General features: G+C 47.0%; 1 protein-coding gene across 2 annotated transcripts in view; it reads left to right on the top strand.

Annotated features, from left to right (window-relative positions):
* pot1 (protection of telomeres 1 homolog) overlaps nucleotides 1-25,473 on the top strand; it is a 93,560-nt gene that overhangs the window by 60,207 nt on the left and 7,880 nt on the right. The window contains exons 11-20 of one of the 2 annotated variants that reach the window (XM_083916127.1): nucleotides 10,417-10,613; nucleotides 10,704-10,792; nucleotides 13,664-13,690; nucleotides 15,423-15,579; nucleotides 16,717-16,925; nucleotides 17,047-17,182; nucleotides 17,546-17,631; nucleotides 18,544-18,638; nucleotides 20,139-20,244; nucleotides 21,131-21,448. In XM_083916127.1, coding sequence (XP_083772253.1) covers nucleotides 10,417-10,613; nucleotides 10,704-10,792; nucleotides 13,664-13,690; nucleotides 15,423-15,579; nucleotides 16,717-16,925; nucleotides 17,047-17,182; nucleotides 17,546-17,631; nucleotides 18,544-18,638; nucleotides 20,139-20,244; nucleotides 21,131-21,267 — 1,239 coding nt within the window. In that variant the 3' untranslated portion in view covers nucleotides 21,268-21,448. Of the gene's footprint in view, nucleotides 1-10,416; nucleotides 10,614-10,703; nucleotides 10,793-13,663; nucleotides 13,691-15,422; nucleotides 15,580-16,716; nucleotides 16,926-17,046; nucleotides 17,183-17,545; nucleotides 17,632-18,543; nucleotides 18,639-20,138; nucleotides 20,245-21,130; nucleotides 21,449-25,473 lie in introns of those variants that run through there. The other variant, XM_083916128.1, reaches the window with a different exon arrangement.

The raw sequence follows: 25,473 nt of genomic DNA, 5'->3' as shown, positions 1-25,473 counted from the left end.
AATGTCAATCCTCTTGGACTCGATGTAATGATTAAAGTCTGCAGAGCTTCATCCAGCAGGAGGGACATTTGTATTCAGCCGCTGTATTTGAGAACGGCTTCTTCTGTTTGCGTTAATGACCGCACCCTGAAACACTGTGTAGAAAGTTTGATTGTTGTCTTCATGTTGTCTTTGCGATCTCCTCAGTCTGCGTTCAGCTCCGACAGCTTCTGCTCATTATCTCATTTTTAGCATTCACAGTCGACCGAGTGCACATTTCCATATGATCGAATGTGTTTTTGGGGGGGTCATGCGCTAATGCGGCGCGCTCTTTACTCCCACACTGTCCACATTCACACTGACGCTTCATTACACAGCTCTTGTCTGCGTGGAGCGTCATCCCATGTACAGATCATTTATTTAGAGATTACAGCTTTGGACAGATTTATATGTGTGTGAGCGTGAGTGGGTGTAATGGCTACTTTGAGGAAACAGAGGTTTTTTTGCTCGACTGACTTCTCTTTGCTCTTCTTTCAACTTTTTAATCAGAAATAAAAACACATTTCATGAGTAAAGAGGTCTTCAGTCAACAGTTAGAATAATATCTTATGCTGCTGAAGGTTTTTTTAAATGTTGTGGGGGACAGGACTTTCCTGGCGCCCTCGAGGACGTCTTTCTATTATTCATGAAGGTTGATAAGGAACCAGAGAAGGTCTTGAACACTTTGAGAGAGACAGTAAATTAAATGGTGGTTTGTTTAGTGGTTTAGTCACAGCGTAGTTATTTAGCTTCCCACTAAACATTGGGCATCGGATAGACGTGCAGATCGCGTCTATGTTGGGTCCGTCGGTCCATGACCAATTCTGGACATCTATTCGACGTCCAAACTAAAGGTCGGAAAGCGACCAAAATGTGTTTCCTCAGGAGGGGGTCTGGAGTCTCCCTTAGAGAGAGGGGGAGAAGTTCAGCATCCGTGAGGAACTCGGAGTAGAGCCGCTGCTCCTTTGCGTTGAAAGGAGCCAGTTGAGGTGGTTCAGGATCACCTGGTAAGGATGAACCCTGGGCGCCTCCCTAGGGAGGTGTTCCAGGCACGTCCAGCTGGGAGGCGGCCTCGGGGAAGACCCAGGACCAGGTGGAGAGATTAGATCTCCACACTGGCCTGGGAACGCCTCAGGATCCCCCAGTTAGAGCTATGTTGATATCATACGGACTTATACAGAAGCACAAACTATCACTTCACCTCGTAACGTTTTCAAGCTTCAAAGGTCAATAATTGATTTTGAAACTCAACTTTTTAAAACCAACGCGGACAAGAAGTCCTTAAAGTGAAACTCTCTCTCTGGCTGGTCTTCTGCCGTGTTCAAACAGGAAGCGATAGAAGCAGCACAAATACATACAAAGTTAATCTACATAATTTTAAGACGGGCGGTGCTTTACTCGCGTTACTTGCAACGCGATAGACGCGGAAATCATTCGATATTCGCGTTTATCAAGCCATGGCTCCAACGTGCGAGTTGAAAATATTGAACCTTTTGGCTTTTTCTTGTGACGCTGTGGCGAGTCAGCGTATCACTTTACACTTCACTTATTAAGCTTCATGGAAACGAATAATTTAAGCCACATCACAAAGTGAAGATGACGTAATTAAATTAAATGAGTGAGGGGATTGTTTAAATCGTCCGCTCGTGACCACATGAAGTTGAGACGCACTAACATCCGTGTGATTCAGCTCTTCTAACCGATTTCCCCACAGATCGTTATGAAGACATCGTCTCTAAATGACCTCAAACATATCTGACATTTCTTTAATTGAATGAATTAACTACTGTAAACGCTGATACTGATATCAGCCGTGACGTGACACACGCCGTGCCGAGACATCAGTTGGACTCTTGTCGCTATAAATGCATTTAAACACGATGGTTATGTTCTGTTCTTGTTTTACTTAAGGCTCCGAGTGCAGTCGAGGTTTATAATCTGAAATAAGTCGTTCCTCAGTCGTTCACGTCCCCGTATCCCCATCAAGTTGACTCTCCAGCACAAAGGGCCTCTCTGTCGAGTTAGGCTGTATCCGTCTGGCTCTTAAAACCCCATTTCCTGCTGCTCCATAAAGAAGCCAGTGTGAAATGAACGGCTTCTTCTTCTCAGCGAGGGCACGAGTTTCTTGGCTGCTTTATTGAGCCTCGGCTTGACGAGAAGCCGTAGAAGCCCCAAAGCAATCTTTTGAATTTTAAGGAATCCCTTTTTTTACCGAGCAGCCGAGCAGCACTAATGCCGTGAGACAGCGGCAGCGGCGTCTTGGCTGTCGGGCAGTGGGCGGACGGTGGAGTGTTTAGTTTTCTCATACAGATCAAGTACTTACAGAAGCCACCACAGGCTGCTCCACTCTTCCTCTCTTCCCTCAGCCTTAAAGAAGAAAATGTTTGCAGGGGGAAGCTGCAGGGAGCCATTCTCTGTCAGACTGGCCGATCGTTCACAGAGCCGTGGACCGTTGTGTGTCCTACGGCCCCCGAACGCCCCCCCACCCCCGTGCACATGCTGATGGCGATAATGTGCTCATTATACTAAATGTGTTCTCTTCTCAATGATCCGTTCGGTCAAAACACGAAGCTCTAACGACACCTCTGATTCGCCTGATGCTGGTTACTTTGGCAGCACGCAGATATTCTCAGGTGATCTCGTTCTTATGAAGACTTTAAATTATCCTAACCTCTCACAGGAAGTGGAGAAAACCTCTCTCGAACGATATGAACACGTACACATGCGTTTTTTTAAATGAACTACATTTATGTGGTACTTTATATAACATAATATTCAATGAAATGGGCATTAAAGATGCACTCCTTAAGATTCCCATTGATTTAATTGTCTTTGTCTATCGAAGAGTGAGTTAAAACAATGGGGATTGATCATGTGACCCACTAATGAAAGACCTTCTTCCTGCCTTTTTGCTGAGTATTGCAATATCTGTGTGTCTGTGGAGACATTCGCAGGATGGATGTAAATACGCCGCCATGTTAGTGACGCTGCTGACAGCGATTGGTCTGCCGGCCCAGATCGTCACTTAGGGCGCACTCCCACTGTGCCTCCGTCCCGTGCCCCGTGCTTTAGGGTCCTTGTCCCCCCCTCCAGGCCCGTTTGTACTCACACTACCTGGGCCTCGGAGAATGCTTCTTGCTGCCTATACGTCATCACGCCGTAACACGTCACACGCATTGATGACGTCATGGCGATGCGTGGCTTTGTTTCCAGATCTTTCCGTAGACCTCGGAGTTTTTGTGCGTCTTGTCGACTGTTTTTGAATCTTTTCATCGACCAAATCTGCAGTAAACACTCCACCTCCGCATCACACCAACGTGAACCTTTCACCGTCATTGTTTTAAATGTCCGCGCATGGTCCCTCCTTCTTTTTTCTATGTCCCAACAGGCGCACAGGAAATGACCTCAGAACCGCCGTAGGCCACGTGCTCATGCTCGTACACGTGCAAACGTGCTTTACACTAGACTTCTCAGATGGTTTTGTGTAGCAATAAGCAACTGCGGCGCCATTAACACCTGTACTTGTGGGCCTGCTGTCACGTGGTTCCCAGATCAGATGAGTCACACTCTGGTCTATACTTAGTGTTGCTTTTCTCAGCTGAATTTCTGCTCATTATAATCACACCTGGCCTCTCAGGACCGCTGCACACGATTTAATGTGTGTGTACAGACAAGAAGTCCGACCAGGCGAGATCACATAGCACCGCCTTCACTCTGCTCGCCGTCTGTCCTCCGCTCGTGTGTGTTTTTTTTCACAGCCTCGCAGCGTTAGTCACTCTCTCTGTTCTCTGTACACCTGTTTCTAAACTCCAGCTATGGTAAATTCTGCTAAACTCTCGTGTAGCTCTGAGGAAACACAGCCAAACTCCCGAGGACTTACAGTTGTTTTTTCCTTTTTCTCATTCTGCTAAACACCCAGTTCCTCGGAGACTCAATAAAGCCAGCGCCGAGTCTGGGATTGTGTAAACAAAAACACTGTCTGTTTGGTCTCATTGTTAGCTTTCCGCCACAGTGGGATTTAGACGGTGTTAGTTATGATTCATACTCAAACGGCATGTTTTCTTACTGAGAAAGTGCTCCTGAAGAACTAAGTCTAAGGGCGCACTCACACTGTCCTTCCGCACCGCGCCCGTGCTTTAGGGCACTTGTCCCCCCCCCCCCCCCGCGCCCCAGGCCCGTTTGTACTCACACTACCTGGGCCTCGCGCAAATGCTTCTTGCTGTCCATACGTCATCACGCCGTAACACGTCACACGCATTGATGACGTCATGGCGATGCGTGGCTTTGTTTCCAGATCTTTCCGTAGACCCCGGAGTTTTTGTGCGTCTTGTCGACTGTTTTTGAATCTTTTCATCGACCAAATCTGCAGTAAACACTCCACCCCCGCATCACACCAACGTGAACCTTTCGCCGCCATTGTTTGAAATGTCCGCGCATGGTCCCTCCTTCTTTTTTCTATGTCCCAACAGGCGCACAGAAAATGACCTCAGAACCGCCGTAGTCATCGTGCTCGTGCTCGTGCGCGCACTCGTGCTCGTACATTTGCAAACACGCTCTACAAAAGCCCACCTCTCTCAGACGGGCCGTGGACGGCCAGCTGGTCGCAGTTATGCGCGGAGCGGGTGCACTCACTGTGGTCAAACGCACTAGGCTTTAGCTGAAAAAAACGATTTTTGGCCCGGTGCGGAAGGACAGTGTGAGTGCGCCCTAAGTATAACTTCATGGAAACCATTTATTGGTTCAGTTTGGATGAAGCGCGCCGATACAGCAACATGATGGTGGTGATCACAATAGGGGGTGGATACGTTAATCAAAGCCACTACACGCTGTCTGTTTCACTTTCGTCGCAGTGAAGCATCCAATCGAGTATCCGCGAAGGTCGGACATGACGACAATGCCGACAATCCTACAACAGCAACTCCATCCATGGAGAAGAAGTGAGCACATCGTTGTTCACTGAAGGGAAATAGGAGGCTGTTGCTTTTCAGATATTTATCAAAGCATTTTAAATCTCATGCGACCAAATCATCCTTTTCTTAGAGCGTATTAAATAGTTTGTAACGAGCGTTAAAAGCAGCCAAATGACTCCCAGATTATTCACGTCTGGGAGAAGATGGCTGACTGAGAGCCGAAGCTAAATGCACCAAAAGGTTTCACTTGATGTCATCGTGAAGTCTTATTTCATTTTCTGTCCTTTTTTTGGAATATTTTTTCACTTGAGCTTAAAAATGTTCACACCTCCTGGAGAGATGTGCATCTGTTCGCACCCCCGCGCATCATTTTATTGACTTTACACCAATTCAGAGCCCTTTTTAAAATTCGCCTTGCGTTCAGTGTGAACTCCACTGAAGTGTGTGACATCTGTGACACTTGATAAGTCCTTCTATCAAAGTGACAAAGGCTGCTTTTACTCAAGTGAACCACAAACAACTTTGTTATGGTTCTGGAAAGTTTGTCTACGTAATTAAAAGACGGCAACAATAGCTGCGCTTACATGGACGATATTTCCTCCACCTGATTAAAATCATCGTGATGAGAGTTTCAAACTTGATGATTTACATCAGGGGGTGTCAAACTCAGGCCCGTGGACCAAATCTGGCCCGCGGTGTAATTATATTTGGCCCACAAGATCATATCATGGTTCTGTGAGAGCTGGCCCGTGAATATTAAGCACATCCACGTCTACTTTTCTGTTAACAACCATGAGCATCCATGCTACCAGTCTCTGCAGACACACTGAATCCACCCCTCCCCAAAAACGACCCAAAGAAAGATGGAGGACAGGATCTTTCAGCAGTTGATCAGTGTCTGAAGGTAAAGAGCTGTTTGTCACCGTGGCTGTAACCAAAGAATCAAACAGAAGAAACACCACGACAAGAACAAGGACCTGCACTGGAAAGGTCCAACGTTACACATCTGGAGAGAAGGACACACATACACATTTGCAGTCTCTTTTGGTTTTATTCAGTAAAGAAAGATGAAAACACCACAAAAAAGTGATGAAACAACTAAAAACGGACGCAAAACACCACAAAAACGTGAAAAACTGTCTAAAAACAGACGCAAAACACCACAAAAACATAGAAAAAAAGACCAAAAACAGATGTAAATACCACAAAAACGTGGAAAAAATGACTATAAACAGACGCAAAACATCACACAAACGTCAAAAAATGACTCAAAACAGATGAAAACTCCCCAAAAACGACCCCAAGAAAGATGGAGAACAGGATCTTTCAGCAGCGGTGGGAGGCAGATGATCTGTGTGTGAAGGTAAAGAGCTGTTTGTCACCGTGGCTGTAACCAAAGAATCAAACAGAGGAAACACCACGACAAGAACAAGGAGCTGCACTGGAAAGGTTCAACGTTACACATCTGGAGAGAAGGAACACATGCACATTTGCAGTCTCTTTTGGTTTTATTCAGTAAAGAAAGATGAAAACACCACAAAAAAGTGATGAAAGAACTAAAAACGGACGCAAAACACCACAAAAACGTGACAAAACGACCAAAAACAGACGCAAAACACCACAAAAACGTAATAAAAACGACTGAAAACAGATGAAAACACCACAAAAAGTGAAAAAACGACTAAAAACAGATGAAAACACCACAAAAATGTGACAAAAAACGAAGAAAAACAGACGAAAACTCCCCAAAAACGACCCAAAGAAAGATGGAGGACAGGATCTTTCAGCAGATGATCTGTGTCTGAAGGTAAAGAGCTGTTTGTCACCGTGGCTGTAACCAAAGAATCAAACAGAAGAAACACCACGACAAGAACAAGGAGCTGCACTGGAAAGGGTCAACGTTTCACATCTGGAGAGAAGGAACACATGCACATTTGCAGTCTTTGAGTTTGTCCCAGTTTTTAAATTTGGCCCATGAATTGGAGTTTGACACCCCTGGTTTACATGGACCCTAAAAAAACTGATCCTTTGAGATGTGCGTTTCAAATCTTGACACCTGTTTTTTCTCCAGGTTTCACGCCGTAGAAATAGAACCGGACACTCCCACTAAAATCCCTGTTTCCAGTGCAACTTCCATAAACGTCAGTATAAACCGGCTCGTGGCAAGTGGTGGAGGTGAGGTTCTGCAGCAGAACAACCAAAGGAGCAGTGACGTTGAGAAACTCAGCTCACAGAGAGACTCAGTTCTCTGCTCAGGATTACTCCACGATATCTTTGCATAGAAAATATTCTTTTGCCTCTGTATTAATGTTCTGAATGCCGAGTCCATCTCCTTTTGAAATGATCTCATTTCCAACATCAGAAATGGTCTTCATCAGCTCTTCATCAGCTTCAGCTCCAGCTTTAATTACGCCAACTCAGCTCTGCCAAGTCACAGTTTGGGAAGGGAACAGAGAACTGGACAGAAACATCTGATCAATGTGACGTTAATGAGTTTGGAAAACTGTGATCTGACATAAATGGACTTGCACTGTTCTGTGAGGGAAGTCAGCGTTGGAAAGGAAATGTTCAGATTCTGATGAAAAGATCTGATGAAATGTATTTCACATGAAGTTCGAAGCTTATTGCTAATGTCAGCATGCTCACATGCTAAATTAGCATGATAGCCCAGCCAGCTATCAAAACTTGGAAGCTTGGATTACAGCGCACACAGAGTGACTTCTTCCTCTCCTCCCGACACCATTACTCTACTATATCTTTACATAGGTACTTGAACTCCTTCACTTGGGGTCAGGACTCATTCCCTACCTGGAGTAAGCAATCCAGGTGCTGATCCTCATCCCAGCCGTTTCACACTCGGCTGCGAACCGATCCAGTGAGTGCTGAAGGTCACTGACCGAAAGAACGAGGTCGCGGGTACAAGCGTCTGAAATGTGTTTCCTCAGGAGGGGGGCTGGAGTCTCCCTTAGAGAGAGGGCGAGAAGTTCAGCATCCGTGAGGAACTCGGAGTAGAGCCGCTGCTCCTTTGCGTTGAAAGGAGCCAGTTGAGGTGGTTCAGGATCATCTGGTAAGGATGAACCCTGGGCGCCTCCCTAGGGAGGTGTTCCAGGCACGTCCAGCTGGGAGGAGGCCTCGGGGAAGACCCAGGACCAGTGTGGAGAGATTAGATTTCCACACTGGCCTGGGAACGCCTCAGGATCCCAGAGTTAGAGCTGGTTAATGTGGCCCAGGAAAGGGAAGTTTGCGGCCCCCTGCTGGAGCTGTTGCCCCCGAGACCTGTCCCCGTAAGTGAACACACGGCTGACAGAGAATCTCCGGTTTTGTTTTGCATGCGTGAAATTAGCATTATGCGGCTGTTAAGTCTGATGTATCACTCTTTCAAAATAGGATTTCCGGGTCCAAACGCTTACGATCACCTCTTTTCTCAGTTAAGGCGCACTCACACTGTCCTTCCGCACCAGGTTTTACGGGTAAAGTCTAGTTAGTTTGACCAGTGTGAGTGCAACCGCTCCGCGCCTAGCTGCGGCCAGCTTGCCGTCCACGGCCCGTCTGAGAGAGGTGGGCTTTTGTAAAGCACGTTTGCACATGTACAAGCACAAGCGTGCGCACGTGTACGAGCACGAGGCCTACGGCAGCTCTGAGGAAACTCCGGACGATCTCCTGACGGGTTCATGTGTGAAAAAATCCACTGAATTTCTTCTTTGATTTCTCTAAACTTGCATAAACGATAAAGAGCTTCTCCTTGTTTTCGTCAGTTTCAAAGTAACATCCAGTTACGTGGACGTAACTCTAGATTAAGGGATAGTACCACATAATAAAACGCTCCCATCTGAGTTGGGGCAGGTCTACAGTCCTCCCCAGTTCATCACTCAGCTCTTCATGTGGATCTTCAGAGGAGGGGAGGCCTCAGGAGACCAGCTTTTAATCCGCCCTGACACGGACTCAAACTCCACTCAATATACGGAGAAAATGGATTTAAAGGAAGCTTATAGAGGATTCACTTTCTGACTCATTCTTCTGCTCTCCGGCTATAATGCAATTAAAGGCCGTATATATATATATGTGTGTGTGTATCTGGGTCTTATATTGACTAAACCCTGTCTTGTAAAAACATAATAAGGGCGCCTAGTGTCATTTCTGAACAGAGCGAGCACGTCTGACTCTTGATCACTGAAGCGTTTGCTGATGATGAGAGTGGGGAGAGATTTCTGTGGACTGCAGGCTCGTCGTGACAGAGGGCTGAAGGGAAAGAAAATACTAAAATGACAAACCTCCAAACCAAATCCTGAGAGCAGCCTCTGAATCACTGTCACCGCACTGACTGTAAGTCTGGTGCAACAGCTCCATCTGCTGGTGGATGAAAGCTGATGAGGACTGCACCGTCACCGACACAGGGTGAACAGTGATGGAGCGTGGATAGATTCATATGAAGCATGTTCACTTGTTGGCAGAGAGGAGTTGGAACAGATATATTAGAAATGAATGCGTGTGAGTTGGGAATCCATGGAGGATTGTCACCAACGCTGCCGCTCTACGGAGCTTTTCAGCCTCTTGTAGCTCATAGTTTTGGTTTACTGTCTGGTTCAGTCTCAGTGTTTCCATCGGGGGCGGCAGTAGCTCAGTCCATAGGCGACTTGGCTGGGAACCGTAGGGTTGCCGGTTCGAGTCCCTGTGTGGACCCTGAATGGAGCGTGGACTGGTGGCCGGAGAGGTGCCAGTTCATCTCCTGGACACTGCCGAGGTGCTGTTGAGCAAGGCACTGATTAACTGCATGTATATAGGTCCTGTTTGTGCATGTGTGTGTCCTTTATTAGTCCCGCAAAGTTCCCCGTTGCGGGACTAATAAAGGTATTCTTCTTCTTCTTCAAAGAAGCTCTGATAAACCCACTATTGCAAATCTTGCCTCGTTTCCTGGAAGACCTGCATATGAATCTGTTCATAGAGATTCATAGAGATCAAAGATAGAGCTGAAAGAAAGGATATTGGACTAACGATCAAAACATATGGGCTCTATTCACGCTGTGACGCAGCAGAGAGTGCGTCCATTAAAGCTAATTGAAGCCGCGACATGAACCACAGAAGCGCCGATCCATTTTACCAGACTCATCTATTTTTTTCCTCTTAACGTGCCTCTACGCGGCACTCGGACAGGTAAAGACTAAGTCAGACAAAGTCTTTAGGTGCAACTTATAGTGCGGAAAATACGGTACATTGAAATCAAGATTCAAGTTCTGAGTTAACCCGGCAACAGAAGGCGCTGTTGTGAATAAAACGGTGTCATCTGTACGCGGTACTGCTTCTAACATTTACACCTAATTCATTTATAAAACCTGTAAATAAAAGTGGCCCTAGCATAGAACCCTGTGGCACACCTTTGTCAACTCTCATAGAGCTGGACTACCACTGAGATAATTAGCAAACCAGTTACGCTACTTATCAAATCCTATAGAGTCTAGTGTTTGACAGTTTGTCCTGTTTGTCCGATCAGCCCGGGGACTTCCTGAGGATCTACAACCTACGAGCGATCCCAGGACCCAGTAAGGTGCCGGGCCTCACCGCCAGCCAGGAGGAGGAGGAGGAGGTGGAGGTGGATCACCTGGCCTTTCACCTGCATGGAGGGACGGCGTACGGCAGGGGGATCCGGGTCCTTCCAGAAGACAGCCCCGACGTGCAGGAGCTGAAGAGGTACGGCAGGAGATGAGAGACAAATATACCTAAAAGAAGTTTTTTTTACTGTATTTGTTTGTAATTTTCTTCTGGCTCTTGTACGTGTAGAGTCATGGGGGCCTTCCCAGAGGATGACGAGGACGTGCTGAATGACTCAGAGTTTTTGGAGGTCTGGAGCACGCCACCGGAGTCTCCCGGTATGAATGGATATTGAATTGACCTCTAATTTATTTGTTTTTCCACTGAACCATCAAATATCACTAGACGGACTCACTATCCGGCTGTTAGGACGCTACGTAACACCCTTTCAAAATATGATATCCGTGTCCGAGCCTCGTATTTCTACAACGCTGCAACGCCGTGTTCCCTGTTGAGTTTTAAAAAAAACAACGTAATTGTCATTTCACCTCTTTCTTGTCGAAGAGAAAGGTGTCTTAAGGCTGCACTCCCACTGTCCCCCCGCACCGTGCCCCAGGGTCCTTGTCCCCCCCTTCAGGCCCGTTTGTACTCACACTGCCTGGGCCTCGGCGAATGCTTCTTGCTGCCTATACGTCATCACGCCGTAACACGTCACACGCATTGATGACGTCATGGCGATGCGTGGCTTTGTTTCCAGATCTTTCCGTAGACCTCGGAGTTTTTGTGCGTCTTGTCGACTGTTTTTGAATCTTTTCATCGACCAAATCTGCAGTAAACACTCCACCTCCGCATCACACCAACGTGAACCTTTCACCGCCATTGTTTCAAATGTCCGCGCATGGTCCCTCCTTCTTTTTTCTACGTCCCAACAGGCGCACAGGAAATGACCTCAGAACCGCCGTAGGCCTCGTGCTCGTACACGTGCGCACACTCGTACACGTGCAAACACGCTTTACAAAAGCCCCCCTCTCCCAAACGTGCCGTGGACGCGGAGCGGTTGCACTCACACTGGTCAAACGCACTAGGCTTTACCCATAAAACCTGTTTTGGCCCGGTGCAGAAGGACAGTGTGAGTGCGACTTAACTGACGAAAGAGGTGATCGGAAGCGTTTGGATCCGGAAATCCTATTTTGAAAGAGTGATACATCAGACTTAACATCTGCATAATGCTAATGTTAGCTTATCGTATCTTTATGAGCCTGAGAGTCTCACGGAGCCTCTAGCATGGCTGTACACCCTCAGTTTTGGTTAAATTCATTGTTTAAAAGACACGACACGGCCTCTGTGCATCTGTTCAGTCAGACGAGGGGGAGACTTAACAACCGCAGCTGAAACGCCTCCAGTGCAGACACGCGCGGCCTCGTTTTGTCCCAGTAAAGCTCCTTTGTAGACTCTGCTTATAAAATGACAGAAAAGGAAAAATCAAATCATTTTCACGGCCGGACTTGAATACAAAAGAACTAGGAATGATATGAGTGGTGGCCGCCAGCTGGTCTTTGACTCAATGGGAAAACCTGTTCGCCAGCAGCGTAAATATGAGCGTCCCAACTGCTCACACAGACCCGTTTCTTCTTCACTGAGGGGGAAAACGGACGGACGGACGGACTGAAGCTGCGGGGAGCTGCTTCCATTAGCAGCAACCTTCAGAAACCTCACGCTTCACTGGGGATAAGATAAAAAACAGCCCCAACTCTGACAGTGACCTAAAGGTTTCCACACAGACGCACTGAGCCTTTCTTTTTAATGGAAGAGAGTTCTTTCAGACCTGCAGGCCCCGGGTCTGTTATGTAACTCTGAGTGGATTAAATATGTGGGACACCACCTTTTTTATTTCTAAACTTCTTTATCAAACCAACCCTAGAGAAGTCCCTGGTCGTGGGGCTACACCAGGTATTTGCGTGCAGTGCGTCACATCAGCAAGAATGCACATGTAACCAACATGATCCTGTACGAGGGAACACCAAGGGTGAGTGGAAAGATCGCTGTAAGGAGAATGAGACTTGCAGGGCACTGCCAAAGACACCCAGAACCGTCAGCCAGCGAGCTGGTGCTGTGGGAACCGACACGCGGGCGCGGGTCAAGAGGACGTCCCACACTAACATACGTGGACGTACTCAAGAGGGACGCAGGAGCCCAGAGTACCAGACTGGAGACAACGATGGACGGCTCGTCTGAGGACGACCTAGAGAGACCCAAACAATCTGCCTTTGTGCAAAGTAATTCAGCGTATATCAGGACCCAACTCTTAAAAATAAGGGGCGTTTCTCTCCTAATTTTAGGACTCCTAACTCTTTAGGATGAGTGTAATTCACAAAGCATTTAAGAAGAATAATAGAATTATTTCTTTATTAATCCTGCAAAGGGAAATTCAATCGTTTTCACTCTGTTATTATTCATGTTACACACACACACAGGCCTGAAATACACACACACACACACACAGGCATGAAATACACACACACACACACACACACAAACAGGACCTATATACATGCAATTAATGGAGAGATGTCAGAGCGAGGGGGCTGCCAGTGAGCGGCGCCCCGAGCAGTTGGGGGTTCGGTGCCTTGCACAACAGCAGCTCTGCAGTGCCCAGGAGATGAACTGGCACCTCTCCAGCCACCAGTCCACGCTCCATTCATGGTTCACATAGGGACTCGAACTGGCGACCCTACGGTTCCCAGCCCACCGAGTCACCTATAGACTGAGCTACTGCCGCCGCGTTTGATTTGAGCGCTAACCGTCGCTCCTAAATCTATAAAACCGTCACTCAGAGTTAATGAGGAAGAACCTAACACGGCTGCATACATTCTTATTATAAAGCATATTCCAAATGTGACAACAAACACTTCCAACACTTAATTCAGTGTATGTTCTTGTTAATTCTCTTTCTCTGGAGGCTTCTTGTTCCTATAATGCTTTTATATTTGTTTGTTTTTACTTCCTGTGAAAATGAACTGCATTTCCTGAACACACCAGTTGAGTTTCAGTAGGAACAACAGTGAAAATACAAACTTTTATCAGCTTTTAATGTGGAGAAAGTCGGATTTCAGCCTTCAGATCAGGCAGTTGTTGTTCCCGCAGCTCGGGCACAGAGCCGGCGTTACTCATCTCTCATTGATTTGTGTTTCTCTCTTTTCTGTGTTCAGATGCTGAGTCAGCGGAGTGCAGCACGGGTGAGAAACACGACACGCTGATCACATTTCATTTGTTTCCTTCCTCCGTTTGTTTCCCGCAAAAGTCAATGAAGCAATAAGACGCATCGTGCTCTGAAGCTTCATCTAAATCTCTCCGATGGCGACGGGAACTCTGGGAATCGGAGAATCTGCAGAAGCATCCGATTAAGTTTCCAGAGGCTTAGTTTTCAATTTAAAGAGCTAAAGGCTGCTGAAAGTTTATAAGAGCGCACTCACACTGTCCTCCCAGACCGAGACCTGGACTTTAGGGTACTTGCCCCCCCTCCCTCTCCCCCCGCGCCCCAGCCCCGTTTGTACTCACACTGCCAGGGCCGGCCAATGCTTCTTGCTGTCCATACGTCATCACGCTGTAACACGTCACACGCATTGATCGCGTGTGTGTGGCTTTGTTTACAAATCTTTCCACAGACGTCGGAGTTTTTGTGCGTCTTGTCGACTGTTTTTGAATATTTTCATCCGACCAAATCTGCAGTAAACACTCCACCTCCGCATCACACCAACGTGAACCTTTCACCGCCATTGTTGTTGTTGTTAAATGTCCGCGCATGGTCCGTCCTTCTATTTACATGTCCGAACAGGCGGACATAACGCTACTGCCGTAGGGCTCGTGCTCGTGCTCGTACACGTGCGCACGCTCGTGCTCGTACATGTGCAAACGGCTCCGCTAAAGCCCACCTCTTTCAAGCGGGCCGTGGACGGTCCGCTGGCCCCAGTTGAGCGCGGAGCGGGTGCACTCACACTACTTAAAGGTACTAGGCTTTAGCTGAAAAACCGGTTTTGGCCGCGGCCAAAAGGACAGTGTGAGCACGCTTTAAATCACCAAGGTATTAAAGTTTGTACGCCTGAGTAGGATGTCTGATGTTTGAAAGACCCGGAACATCTGATGATCTCAGGTAACGTCACTGATGATGTGTTCAGGTGCATTAGAGGACTGATGCATTCAAGAACTGCACGTCCACACTTTACTGCTGCAGCTCTGCTCCGACAGATGAAGTGTTAAATGAGGAATGTGCTGCGTTTTCCGTTCTTTCTTCTTTAAATTGGTCTTAAAATCCACTTATTTACTTAGATATTTGTGGCAAAACGTATTTTTTTTTATATTCCAGACTTGAAAATTCATAAACTTTAATCCAACGTCCGCTCAAAAATGTGTGTTTCTTCTGTCTGGGTCTGAATGACACAGGATCAGGAAGTATAGGAATTGAACTCTGTGTTTGAAATCCTTGAAAATGCTTGAATTTTAATGTTTTTTCAAGGTTTGGAAAGTGCTTGAAATCACATCCACATTTCTTTCACAACAAAAAGCCAGAGAATCGAATTTTAATTTCACTTCTTATCCTTCTGGCGTTACGGGACACAGTTTCAGTTGTTTAAAGCACAAAACCGTCTCTTTTAACTTGATAATATTTAATGTGTATGTGTTCCCAGAATAATGTGATGGATTTAACAGCTGTAAGGTGCTGGAAACCATGACATTGACCTTGAAAGTGCTTGAGTTTAACCTGTTTAAGAGGTTGTACGTTAAAGATGTGACCGTTCAGAGCTCGAAGTGGTGACGAGGTCTAAAACAAGTCTGGAAAGGGTCTTAGAATAGTCTTAAAAGGTATTAAATTTAACTTCAGAGGCTTTATGTTGATTTCAATCTATGTAGCATTGAAAGAAACATTTAAAATCCCCCCACCTGTGATTAACTGTTCCTTTTGCGTGTCAGAGAGAAGCTGCGGCCACAACACGCGGCCGACGACGCTGTCCGAGCTGAAGCGGTCCGATCCGGGTCGAGTTCACCACGTCAGGGTCCGGCTGAGATCCTACGAGCCGCGCAGACTCCACCAGGCTCTGAAACTCTACTGCAGCAAGTGCACGTCGATGTAGGGGCACGCACACACACACACACTGTCAAAGTGTCACTATAAGTATGTCATGTTCTATGTAAGTATATTTTTTATGGCTTTCATTTTGCCTCCTGCATCCTGAGCTGTTGCCCACCTTTGGAAAGGTGCACGAACCCTACACCCCGTAGGCTCGGACATGAAGGCACGAGGTTGAAGCTCTCCGATGTTTAGTCGCCTTATTCACGCTGCTCCTCGTTCACCGCTCAACCTCGGGAGAAGCTAGGAAGTAGTCACCGTGATCACAACCTAGCGTGAGTGCGAGCGTGAGCACGAGATGAGCGAGAGCACGAGATGGGCGAGAGCGTGAGCACGAGATGGGCGAGAGCGTTAGCACGAGATGGGCGAGAGTGCAAGCGTGAGCGCGAGTGTGAGCACGAGATGGGCGAGAGCGTGAGCACGAGATGAGCGTGAGCACGAGATGGGCAAGAGCGTGAGCACGAGATGAGCGTGAGCACGAGATGGGCGAGAGCGTGAGCACGAGATGAGCGTGAGCACGAGATGAGCGTGAGCACGAGGTGAGCGCGAGGTGAGCGTGAGCACGAGATGAGCGTGAGCACGAGATGGGCGAGAGCGTGAGCACGAGATGAGCGTGAGCGCGAGATGGGCGAGAGCGTGAGCACGAGATGAGCGTGAGCGCGAGATGAGCGCGAGCGTGAGTGCGAGATGGGCGAGAGTGTGAGTGCGAGCAGCGGTGGGCGAGGCCTGATCCAGAATTTCTCAATGAGGGAGAAACAGTCGATGCAGAGTCAGAGTCGCTTTTACAGACTTTAAAACATCGAATGCGATGCTTTTCTCATCCAGACGTCTTAAAGAGACTTAAATTTTTCACTAAATTTATCCTGAAATTGCTAAAATATGACTTTCTGAAATGATATTGCAGGATTTTATGTTTTTACGAGACCGAAAGGGGAAAGATTCAGAAGGAAAGTTGCCGTTTTGGGCAAAGCTCCGAACTTTTTTTTGTTGTTCCGAACGTAAAGATTTCTAAACTTCTTCAGATTCGGAGTGAACAGATCGAACGGCAGCGGAAGACAAACTGATTATGACTCGTGGACTCATCATGCATCGTTCTAGATCTTGTGAAATAAAATCTGTGATCCCCTCTGACCTCAGACGGGACGTCCCAGATGATGAACTGGTGGCGGGTTTCTTCTCTGAAACGTCCACTGACTCTGGACCCTGCAGCCCCCCGCTGTGGGCGCTCTCCGGGCAGGTCCAGGCCCCCGGAGACTCCCCAGGATCCGCGAATCGAGTGGTGACGGTCCACCTGTCCACCCAGCTCATGTCTGAGGGCAAAACCAAAGAGCTCATCTTTCTCACGGGTAACAAACACGCTTCATTTCCCTTAATCTGGTCTTTTGTTTTGTTTTGTTTTGAGCAAATTCAAAATGTGAAAAGAACTGAATTGAACACCCGTTGACGGAGAGTTTTGGCGTCTTGCAGGTTCCACTTTGGAGGAAACATGTCGACTGGCGGCCGGCTACCAGAACATCGTCCCTGTGAGGTCATCGGGAGGTCAGCTGGCTCTGCTCGACCTCTCCGCGCCCTTCCTGTTCAGAGGCAGGAAGAGATACTACGGGTCAGACACCGACAACACCGCATGAGCTTCCTCAAAATCACTCAGCAGCTGCGTTTTCTGTGAATCAAGCAGACAGTTCATCTTATTTCCTGTTCAGTGTTAAAGGCCGTCAACACCGAGAACTCAAACTGTAACGATAGTGACACTGATGAACGTTAAAGCTCTGTGAACAGCTGCACGAAATCAATACAATCACCCCGACAAACCGCTCTTGTTCCTGTTCTGAACGTAGTGAAACCAAGAAAAAGCTGCAGATGTTTGTTCAAACTTCTGCAGATGAACGCTCAAAGCCATGTTGTCTCATCACCGGCCTACACGGACCTTATAACGCGTTCCCTTTGCGGTTTCCTGCGTGTGTTTCAGGTGTCAGGGGTGCTCCGAGGCCGTGCTGAGGGAACCTTTGTGGGCTGAAGGAGTCGAGCTGATCGACGAGAAGATCGTTGCAGAAGGTGAGACGAGAGCTGGGTTTGGATCTCTGGACTGTCGGAGGCTTTTCCTTTCTGAGCGTCTTTCTCAGTGCTAAAGGCGCTTTATAGAGTCCAGGTTACATTCATTCACACTGACACACACACATGCTGCCCTGGGGCAGACTGACGGAAGCGTGGCAGCCAATCAGCGCCAACGGATCCTCCGACCACCTCCTCAAACATAAGGCAGTCACACACATTCACACGAGGGGAGGAGGGTGAAGTGTCCTGCCCAAGGAACCAACAACACAAGTAGGGCATCGAGTCAAACCACCGACCCTTCGGACATTTGCCGACTCGCTCTACCAACTGAGCCACAATCGTGGGGCTCAAGCCACAATTTTGAACATTTGAAGACATCACCGTGAGCTCCAGGGAAACTCTTAAGCCAACATCCACTCAAAAATGTGTGTTTCTTCATCAGAGTGTGGGTGTGAATGACGCCGCTTCAGGAAGCACAGAATTGAACTCTTGCAGACGACCTCTGTGCCTGAAATCCTTGAAAATGCTTGAATTTTGATGTTGTTTCCATTTCACACGTGTGTCCGTCACATTATCGAGTCCTAAAAGTTCCTTCTCTTGTGCAGAAAACGGGTCCTTTTATCGATGAAGTGTCCAAGTTTCCCCAGAGTCACGACCTCAGAGGTCACAGAGTTTGTGTCAGCCCACAGAGATCGTAAACGCGCTGGTTTTTGGCGGTTTCACGTGTTCGTGCTGTGACGCCCCGTCGTGTTGTCGTCAAACCCCCTGAGCCGCTCGCTCCTTTACACAGTGTTGTTTCTCTCGCTCCTCCTGATTCAGCAGTTTTGTAAAAAACCTCCTTTGTTCTTGCTTCAGGTTCTTTCCTCCTGAAATAAATCACACACCCTTTTAAACGTCTCTTCCTGTCCGCAGCTCTCGGCGTGCAGCTGCTGCAGTTCGTCCTGCTGATGAAGCTCCAGCTGCAGGACGCCACCGACACGCTGGACGCCTTCCTGTGGAGGGACGCCGTGAGTTACACATCACATTTACCACAAAACTGCTGACTCTGGATCAGAGATTAGATCACAAAGAGATTATAACGGCTAACTTTTACCAACACATGACGCATCAGGAAGTTTGTGTCATTACTGTAATGGCAGTTTACGATGAAGCCGACAGGTGGCAGCAAAGGTGGGTCCACATCAACAACCGTGCGCGTCTCAGATCAGAACAAACATTCATCGACCTTAAACGGTGTTGAGGGTCATAAACTGGGTCTGACCGTAAAGATGAGACTGAATATTTCAACATAAAACAATATTTAAACAATGTGTTATTGGAAAAGGGCAATTGAAGTCAGTAACTCGTAACATTTTAAGAAAAGAAGCTGTAATATTTTGTGAAAAAAGTGGGAAAAATACAACTTTTTGGTCAAAATCTTATGAGTTTTTGACCAAAAAGTCGTATTTTTTAAGAAAAACAGTCGTAATATTTAGGGGGAAAAAAGTCGGATGATTGTAATACAACAGTTGTAATATATTTTAAGGCAAGAAGCTGTAAAATTTAGTGAAAAAAAGTCGTAATATTTTAAGACAAACAGCTGTAATATTTAGGGGAAAAAAGTCGGATGATTGTGATAAAACAGTTGTAACATTTTAAGAAAAAGAGAGAGGTCCTCCTATTTCAATATAAAACAATATTTAAACAATGTGTCATTGGAAAAGGGCAATAAAAGTCCAAATAAAGTATGTTTTGAAAACTAAATTTTGGAGGATTGTGACAAAAAACTCGTAACATTTTAAGAAAAGAAGCTGGGGCGGCAGTAGCTCAGTCCATAGGTGACTCGGCTGGAAACGTTTCAAGTCCCTGTGTGGACCATGAATGGAGCGTGGACTGGTGGCTGGAGAGGTGCCAGTTCATCTCCTGGGCACTGCCGAGGTGCTGTTGAGCAAGGCACCGAACCCCCAACTGCTCGGGGCGCTGGTCACTGGCCACTGGCAGCCCCCTCGCTCTAACATCTCTCCTTAATTGCATGTATATAGGTCCTGTTTGTGCATGTGTGTGTTTCGGGCCTGTGTGTGTGTGTGTGTGTGTGTGTGTGTGTGTGTGTGTGTGTGTGTGTGTGTGTGTGTGTGTGTGTGTGTGTGTGTGTGTGTGTGTGTGTGTGTGTGTGTGTGTGTGTGTGTGTGTGTGTGTGTGTGTGTGTGTGTGTGTGTGTGTGTGTGTTTGTTTGTTGTGGGATAAATAAAGGAATTATTCTTCTAATATTTTGTGGAAAAAGTGGGAAGATTGTGACAAAAACTCATAAGATTTTGATCAAAAAGTTGTAATATTTTAAGAAAAAGGTCCTCCATAAACAGTGTTGAGGGTCATGAACTGAAAACTCAAACAAACATCTTAAAGTAAAAAAAAACAAAGCAAAAATAAATAAATACCCACGACGAAACGGCCCGAGACAGTTTGTAGAAAGTGTTTTTTAATGTTCCCGAGTGATTCAGATGTTTTGCTTTTTCTGCGTCTGTCATCAGGAGACGTTCTTCGGCGTGGCGGCGGAGGACGTGGCGGCCAATCAGGAGGCTCAGGACAGCGTTCGCCAAACAATGGACGCCCTGTGTCCAGCAGAGGGCAGCACCGGTACGTCTGTCAGACACAGACCACAAAGTTTAAATGTTCTAATGGAACAAATCATCAACGGGCTCCTTCCTTTGGGATTGACTTTGATAATTGACTTGTGCGGACGACCTGTCAACACGGACCTGCTGCTCAGGCCCAGACTCTTTTAATAACCTCTGGCTTCACTAACTCAATGTTGGTGCTTTGTTTTGTGTGTAGGGACTCTTCTCATGCTGCTGCAGAGGTTAGCTGTTATTTTCAGCAGCATTAGTGGTTAAAAAAGACCTTTGAATGCCTTCACCGTGCTGCCCCGAGCTAATCAGTGTCTCCATGGTTTAGTTGATTATGATCATGCGGAAAAACACCATGAGGTCCATTTTCGTCGGACTTACACTTTAAATAAATCAGTGATAATAAAATAATTGAATGTAGTCATTTGTTCCATCCTCTTCTATCCTAAATTCACCAAAAGTTAACATAAGATAAGGGCGCACTCCCACTGTGCCTCCGTACCGTGCCCAAACACGTTTCATGGCTAAAGTCTGGTTCCTTTGACCAGTGTGATGCAACCGTACCGCGTCTAGGGGCGGCACGCTTGCCGTCCACGGCCCGTTTGGGAGAGGTGGGCTTTAGTAAAGCACGTTTGCACATGTACGAGCACGAGCGTGCGCACGTGTACGAGCACGAGGCCTACGGCGGTTCTGAGGTCATTTCCTGTGCGCCTGTTGGGACGTAGAAAAAAGAAGGAGGGACCATGCGCGGACATTTCAAACAATGGCGGTGAAAGGTTCACGTTGGTGTGATGCGGAGGTGGAGTGTTTACTGCAGATTTGGTCGATGAAAAGGGTGGTTAGTTGGATATTTCACCTGTAGAGTCACGTGTCTCAGGTGTTGTTTGTTTCCTCAGGCGAGCGTCCGTGGATGGATTTGTGTCTGACAGCATACCGAGCCGCGGACGACAGCGTGGGTCAGACATGCTATCAGATCTGCCACAGCACCGTCACCAAGCCCCCGCCCATGCTGTCCAACGCCAACCGGGCCTGAAGCACCTGCAGGTCAGAGGTCACGGAGGGGGGAACCGGAGTCCTGCAGGAACAAACCAAGCACAGTTCGACCTGTTTTTGTTTGGGTCATTTTATACATCACATAGTTTTGTGGTTTTTATTTGTTTTTATTCTGTAAAACGAAACAAATGTACATAAACTGTTTAAAACTGCCTGTTAATAAAGTACTTTTTTCTACTAAACTCTGCCTTTTGGACCGAGACAAGAGGGACTGCTTCTTTGTGGTTGCGGGTACAAGCGTGTGAAATGGGTTTCCTCAGGAGGGGGGCTGGAGTCTCCCTTAGAGAGAGGGGGAGAAGTTCAGCATCCGTGAGGAACTCGGAGTAGAGCCGCTGCTCCTTTGTGTTGAAAGGAGCCAGTTGAGGTGGTTCAGGATCATCTAGTAAGGATGAACCCTGGGCGCCTCCCTAGGGAGGTGTTCCAGGCACGTCCAGCTGGGAGGAGGCCTCGGGGAAGACCCAGGACCAGGTGGAGAGATTAGATCTCCACACTGGCCTGGGAACGCCTCAGGATCCCCCAGTTAGAGCTGGTTAATGTGGCCCGGGAAAGGGAAGTTTGGGGTCCCCTGCTAAAGCTGCTGCCCCCGCGACCTGACCCCGATAAGAGGCTGAAGATGAGATGAGATGAGATGCTTCTTTGTGGTGTTACGGCGCCATCTGCTGCTCGAGTGACAGCATGACGCGCTTAAAACACTTCAGCACAGACACACGTGGATCTGTTGTGTCTACACCTTCTCTTAACGTGCTTATTCATATATCCTTATGCTTTGTATTCATTATCTGTAGCAGGAACCACAACTACAAACATTTTCAGAACATGTCGGCGTCGTACTTAAAGCTGATTTTGTTCCTTTGTTCCTTCATGATGCTGCCGTCGGCCTCGTCTGCCGGGGGATCATCCTGTCCCTGATCCTCTGATCTTCTCTCCTCTCTGTTTGTATCATTCATGTCTCATCAATGCATGTTACTAATTCAACTTCTTCCCCAGAGTTGTTTGTGCTTTGTTGTCTCGCAGGTCTGATGGTGGTGGTGCCTGCTGCCGTGGTCCTGCATGACGCTTCCTGCTGCTGTTATAATCTATCACCTTAGCTGTGCTTGTGTCTACTATTCTGCTGTATTAATAAGTCACATTCACATTACTATAGATATTATCATATTCATTCATTCATCTTCAACCTCTCGTCCCTGTCGGGGTCGCGGGGGGGTTGGCTGGAGCTGATCCCAGCTGACATCGGGCGTGAGGCGGGGTCCACCCTGGACAGGACGCCAGTCTATCACAGGACACATAGAGACGAACAGAGACAGACAACCATTCACACCTACGGGTGATTTAGAGTCATCAATGAACCGAACACCTGCACGTCTTTGGACTGTGGGAGGAAACCGGAGAACCCGGAGAAAACCCACGCAGACACGGGGACAACATGCAAACTCCACACAGAAGGGCCCCAGCCCGGATTCGAACCTGGAACCCCCTTTCTGTGAGGTGATATTATAAAACTTACATAGTTACTGTTAGTTTCGTCGTTGCTTGGATCTCTGGGACTGTCTCTCTGAGTCTGTCTCTGTCCATCTGTCGGTCTTTCTCTCTCTCTCTCTCCTTCTCTTCCTCTCTCCGGTGCAGACAGATGTGCGTCCTCCACAGAGCTGGGTCTGTCTGACGTTCCTGTCTGTTATAGTGAAGGTTTTCGTCTCCACCGTACTCTACGGGGAATTGTTGGGTCTCTGTAAATCATAAATAAGTCATAGAGTGTGGTCTTTACCTACTCTGTAAAGTGTCCTGAGATCACTTTTGTATACATAAATAAGAAATTAAACTAATCTAACAGTGGGTTTTATGATCTTGTAATCAGCAGCATAAATACATTTATTTTTAGTAAATGAATAATCCAGGTCTCAGTTTCACATGTTGCAGATCATCAGAGCAGCAGCAGCAGAGTGTCGCTGTAATCCCGGGACTCTGAGCCAGGGGGCGCAACAGACCTGTAAGTATTCACTCACACAGTCAACTGTGAGCATTTCTGCTTTTCTTTATTTCTTTATTTCTTCAACTTTGCCCCAAACTGCAGGTGCATGCTGGGACACTTTTCTGCAGCATTATTTAATAACCGTGTGTTTTTACGTCAGTTATATTAAGACACTCCAAACACCATCATATAACATCATAACTTACTCCACTAATGCGTGTAGCCCGTGTGTATTTGTGTGTAGTTGTTGTGTAACATGCATTTATATTTGTGTTAATATAATAAATATAATATGAAGATCGTTCAAGATGGCTGCCACTGCATTTCTCTGCCTAAAGGCCTGATGATCAAAAATCACGACTCTATGGTTACATCCAACATGAATCAAGGTATGGAAGTTTGAGCTTTGTTTATCCACAAGTGTTTTCATGGATACTGTCGACTGTTGACTGACAAGAGGACCAGCTACAGTCACATCTCTCCTCTTGTTATAGATCCAAAGTAAGACGGGAAACGTCAGATGTTAAAGAGTCTCTGGACTTTATGTCCAAAGACATCAGTGAAGTGATGAAGCAGCAGAAAGCACCTGCAGGCCTCACGGGGCAGATCCGGGAGCTGAAGGCTGCGACCAAACAAAAAGACCAAAGGATGGAGCTCCTGGAACAGAGGGTGGAGGATTTGGAGCAGCACATGTGTGTGAATGTAATTTATCATCGTGTGTTCAATGAGCTTTACACTCAAACTGCTGAAGACTCGTTTTATCTTTGAGGCTGAAGTCAAACAGATTTTAGGGGGTTTGTCCCTGAACTCCACATTATGAAGGGGTTTCTTCTCAGCCAGTTTCAAACTACTTCAGTTTATATTGAGGATATTTTCGCAGCTTTATCAGACGAACCTTTGTGACGGGGAACAGAAGCCTCGTCCGAAGCCTCGTCAAAGCCGCCAGACTCCAGTGACAAAAACAATCATTTTAATCTCATCTCATCTTCAGCCTCTTATCCGGGGTCGGGTCTCGGGGGCAGCAGCTTTAGCAGGGGACCCCAAACTTCCCTTTCCCGGGCCACATTAACCAGCTCTAACTGGGGGATCCTGAGGCGTTCCCAGGCCAGTGTGGAGATCTAATCTCTGGGCAAACACTGGCCAACTCGCTCTACCATTTACTGGCTCGGTAGCATTTGACTGTCGGACAGTTCTGTCATAATAAAGTGGATTGGCTACCGTGAAATTATTTTCCACAAACTGCATTTCCAAATTAAAAAAACAGATAAATGCAAAAATAAATACATGCATATATAGATAAATAACTTCATTCATCTCATCTTCAGCCTCTTATCCAGGGTCAGGTCTCGGGGGCAGCAACTCCAGCAGGGGACCCCAAACTTCCCTTTCCCGGGCCACATTAACCAGCTCTAACTGGGGGATCCTGAGGCGTTCCCAGGCCAGTGTGGAGATCTAATCTCTCCACCTGGTCCTGGGTCTCCCCCACTGTTGACTATTGAGTGACAAAAGGACAAGCTACTGTGACATCTCCTCTCTTGTTATATATCCAAAGTAAGACGGCAGACATTAAAGAGTCTCTGATGGCCACCATCAAACAAAAAGACCAAAGGATGGAGCTCCTGGAACAGAGGGTGGAGGATTTGGAGCAGCACATGTGTGTAAATGTTATTTATCATCGTGTGTTCAATGTAATGAACAGGCATTTTCATGGGAGGAACAAATACATACATAAATGCATGCGTACAATATATACGTGCGCTACAAAACTGCAAATCTTTAGAAGAAATGAATGTTTTTTACTAAATAAGTGGGAATTTTTCTGGCTTATTTTAATAAATACACTGAGTAGAGGGCTTAAGTGTGACTTCATCAAAATGGCCAAAACTTCTTTACATTTTTTAACCTTTTAAAAGTTTGTTAAATCAAAACATAAATGCGTTTTTAAAATGTGCCATTCACGCGTGAAAACCCCACGCAGGTGACGGTTCAGTGTGTTAACTCAACAGTTTATTATCGGATCAGAGGCTGTTGGGCAGATGATGACGCCCCCCTCCTCTCCCACTCCCACCCGCCTTCCTCCTCCTCCTCCTCCTCCTCCTCCTCCTCTCTGCCTCAGACGGAGCTCGGCGTCTCCCCCGGCCGCATTAACTTGCTCCGGAGCGGCTGTGCGCGCTGAAGCTTCATCGGGACGGTTTCGGAACCTGCTCCGGGCGGGATCCA

Source organism: Echiichthys vipera (genome assembly GCF_963691815.1).
Source record: "Echiichthys vipera genome assembly, chromosome: 7".
NCBI lineage: Eukaryota > Metazoa > Chordata > Actinopteri > Perciformes > Trachinidae > Echiichthys > Echiichthys vipera.
Note: the sequence above shows the minus strand (reverse complement) of the source record. Positions and strands in the feature narration are given on the sequence as shown.